At 44.7% G+C, this 3,728-nt stretch overlaps 1 protein-coding gene across 1 annotated transcript in view; it reads left to right on the top strand.

Annotated features, from left to right (window-relative positions):
* Positions 1-3,144, top strand: part of mesd (mesoderm development LRP chaperone) — a gene marked incomplete at its 5' end in the record, with an annotated part of 4,227 nt that extends 1,083 nt beyond the window's left edge. The window contains one exon of the mRNA XM_084436959.1: positions 2,032-3,144. Coding sequence (XP_084293085.1) covers positions 2,032-2,299 — 268 coding nt within the window. The 3' untranslated portion in view covers positions 2,300-3,144. The remainder of the gene's footprint in view (positions 1-2,031) is intronic.
* Between the last annotated feature and the right edge of the window lie 584 nt (positions 3,145-3,728).

Here is a 3,728-nt window from a genome sequence, read left to right as displayed (position 1 = left end):
GAAGAACATTGAGGGTCTGGGCGTATCTGATGTGGAGGGGCAAGCTGTTCCAGAGCCCAAGGGTAGCAGCCACACGTGCGTCCCATGCCGGGTTCCCATTATAAATCACGAATCAAACCGAAACCTGGCGCCTGTGAGCGCGGGTCTTGTCCCACCCTTTCAGCGCCCATACTGGCCTGTAAATGGTCAGTGAAACGCCCCATCCATTCATCCAGACCATACTGACTGCATTACGACAAAGAAGAAGAAGTCTTTATTCGTCTTACAGCTCTACACTCCAACACGCGTGCAATGGGTGACCCATCGGAACACACAAACGGTGAAAGTGACATTAAATGGACGGCACTTCTATAGCGCTCTTATCCAAAGTGCTTTACAATGGCCTCTCATTCACCCATTCATCCACACACCACAGTGACATAGAGGCTCTTGGGAGGGAGGGTGTAGGAGGAGTGGCCGAGAGGCAAGGCTAGGTCTCGTAACCCAAGATCATGGGATCACTGCGCTAGGGCTGGGTATCGATTAGAATCTCAAGAATCGATTAGATTCCGGTTCAGAATCGATTATCACGATTCGATTCAATATCGATTCGGTTAGTATTACTAAAACCTTTTTGAGCTGTAACCTTAATTACATGACTGGCAAGTTGTGCAACACATCAATACTAGGGCTGGTTTTACTGATTTCCAAAAATGAATGAATGAATGAATTAATGAACTATTCATTCCTTCATTTATTCATTCATTCATTAAATAAAAGATCGATTTTGGGATTCATGAATCGATTCTGAATCATTTGATTCAGAATCGATTAATCGTTTTTTGTTTTTTTTAACCCAGCCCTACTCTGCGCCACTGTGATAACTATGAAACCGCACAAAAACGGCGTCAGTTTAAATGTAAATTATCCTTCTGTTCACCTTATTATTTATGGTAATAGAAGTTATAACATGAAATGAAAGTGGATTTCATTTCATGTTATGAAATGTATTACACGTACATAGACTATTAATACATGCAAGTATTATCGTTTAATAATTACAGATCCAATTAAATATGATTCCTGATTAAACAGTACAACATGTAAGAGGTTGTTTTGCAAAACCAGATATCTGCGTCCGTTTGTATGCTCCTAAATCATGTTAGTCCATCATCTGCGGTGAGGGGAGTGGATTTAAAATAGTACTCCTGCATCTGTTGATAGTGACGTTATGTTGGTTAGGAAAATCAATCACAGTATTTGTAAAAACATTCACACACCCTAATATCTACTCACTCGCACAGTCAAACTTTGTAGAACAATAAGCTATATCATCTCTGTGCTTCTGCATCAGAATCGCTGACATAAACCCCTTCTTACACACAAATGGGATGTTGTCATATTCATACGGGAGCTCTATATAATATGTAAGAGAGGTAATGTCCATTTATTTTACACAAACAAGGGTATATCAAAGCGCTTCATCCTTTTGCCATCGCAGTCACAGTTTCTCATCCCTCCAGAAACGTGCGTACACATGGGTTCGTTGAGGACCGCGCATTCTCCCGACCAGTTCATTCTTTATCAATCCCAGAGTTAGCATAGAAAGTGCCGTACGCATTCTAGTGTGCGTACGCACGATTTATAAATGAGGCCTCCTACGATTTACCCCAGCAACTACAGACTCAGTGTGAACATTAGTCTCAAGTCTCATTTCCGCAGTAGCCTTTCTGTCGTGAACGCTGCTGCGGTTGACCTCACGTCCACTTCCTGCCTGCAGGTTGACCTCACGTCTGTCCACTTCCTGCCTGCAGGTTGACCTCATGTCTGTCCACTTCCTGCCTGCAGGTTGACCTCATGTCTGTCCACTTCCTGCCTTCAGGTTGACCTCATGTCTGTCCACTTCCTGCCTGTAGGTTGACCTCATGTCTGTCCACTTCCTGCCTGCAGGTTGACCTCATGTCTGTCCACTTCCTGCCTGCAGGTTGACCTCATGTCTGTCCACTCCCTGCCTGCAGGTTGACCTCATGTCTGTCCACTCCCTGCCTGCAGGTTCGTGGTGGGCTCAAACCGGGCCATCTTCATGCTGCGAGACGGCAGCTTCGCCTGGGAGGTCAAAGACTTCCTGATCTCGCAGGAGCGCTGCGCTGACGTCACCGTCGAGGGACAGGTGTTCCCCGGGAAGGCGGCCAAGAAAGAGGACGGCAAAGCTAAGAGCCAGCAGGAGGCCAACGCAAAGAAGAAGAGCAAGAAGAAGAAGACGAGTGCCCAGGAAGCAGACCTGGAGGGAAACACAGCCAGCAGACACAAGGAGCTGTGATTGGCTACTGGGACTGGAACACTCAGAGGCCTGATCCATAAACAACCCTCTCTCTAGCCCCGTCCCTCTCATTCTTACAACCATGAAGGAGTGAGATAAGTGTGAGCGTACTGGCTCTGTCTACTGTAGCGTTCCACTCTGACAGTAGCGAGCTTCCTCCATATTGCTTAATCCCATCAGTCCCAGGGGGCTAAGGGAGGCAGTCGGAGGCGATTGATCAATCATCAGTCTGTTTTTTTTTACTCTTAACTCACGACTTGCTGTTAAAACAAGAGTCAACAGCCCCGATCTTCAAGCAGGCGTTTTAGATCTGAGGGTTCACAGCGTATTCTCTGAGTTCGAAGGTCAACTTGTTCTTTTGTACTGTTCATTGCTTACTTGCTCTTTTATATGACGGTTTGGACTGTTTCACACTCTCTTTTTTGAGTCCTTTCATTTCATTAATTAAATCTTTTCAAATTAGTTTCAGAATTTGTCCATCGTGATAACTTGTAGTTTTGCAGCATTCTCCAGTGTGATGAAAGCAAATTTGTGACTTGTTTTAGTTTATAAAGTTATTATTCTTCCACAACTACTAAGGGCCAATTTTCCCTCCTAATGAATTCAAATGTTACTAGTGCCAAAAATGTTGGCATTTCAAATGTTATCAGTGTTCCATCGACGGTACAGATGAGTGAATAGAGAATCATATCTCAGGCCTGTGTGATCTTTGACTTATTATTGACTTATGATTGTGATATGGTCATGTTTGATTCATTACCCACTTGAAATGTCATGACACAATTAGTTTGTTCACATTTTGCATTGATTTTCAGTCACGGACAAAATAAACTGTCTGATCTTTTCGTGGCAGTGGGTTTCTTTTGTGGGCATGAGAAGACAAGAGACGGATCAGAGACGGATCAGAGACAGATCAGAGACGGATCAGAGACAGATCAGAGGAGGATCAGAGACGGATCAGAGACGGATCAGAAACGGATCAGAGACGGATCAGAGACGGATCAGAGACAGATCAGAGGAAGATCAGAGACAGATCAGAGACGGATCAGAGACAGATCAGAGACGGATCAGAGGAGGATCAGAGACAGATCAGAGACAGATCAGAGACAGATCAGAGACGGATCAGAGGAGGATCAGAGACGGATCAGAAACGGATCAGAGACAGATCAGAGACGGATCAGAGAGATCAGAGGAAGATCAGAGACAGATCAGAGACAGATCAGAGACAGATCAGAGACGGATCAGAGGAAGATCAGAGACGGATCAGAGACAGATCAGAGGAAGATCAGAGACAGATCAGAGACAGATCAGAGACAGATCAGAGGAAGATTAGAGACGGATCAGAGGAAGATTAGAGACGGATCAGAGGAAGATTATAAAGTCGCACTGAAACGGACGTTTGAAATCATCTAACTTCTGTAGTTTGACG

This window comes from Borostomias antarcticus (assembly GCF_949987555.1).
Source record: "Borostomias antarcticus genome assembly, chromosome: 4".
NCBI lineage: Eukaryota > Metazoa > Chordata > Actinopteri > Stomiiformes > Stomiidae > Borostomias > Borostomias antarcticus.
This window is presented reverse-complemented; position numbering and strand designations above follow the sequence as displayed.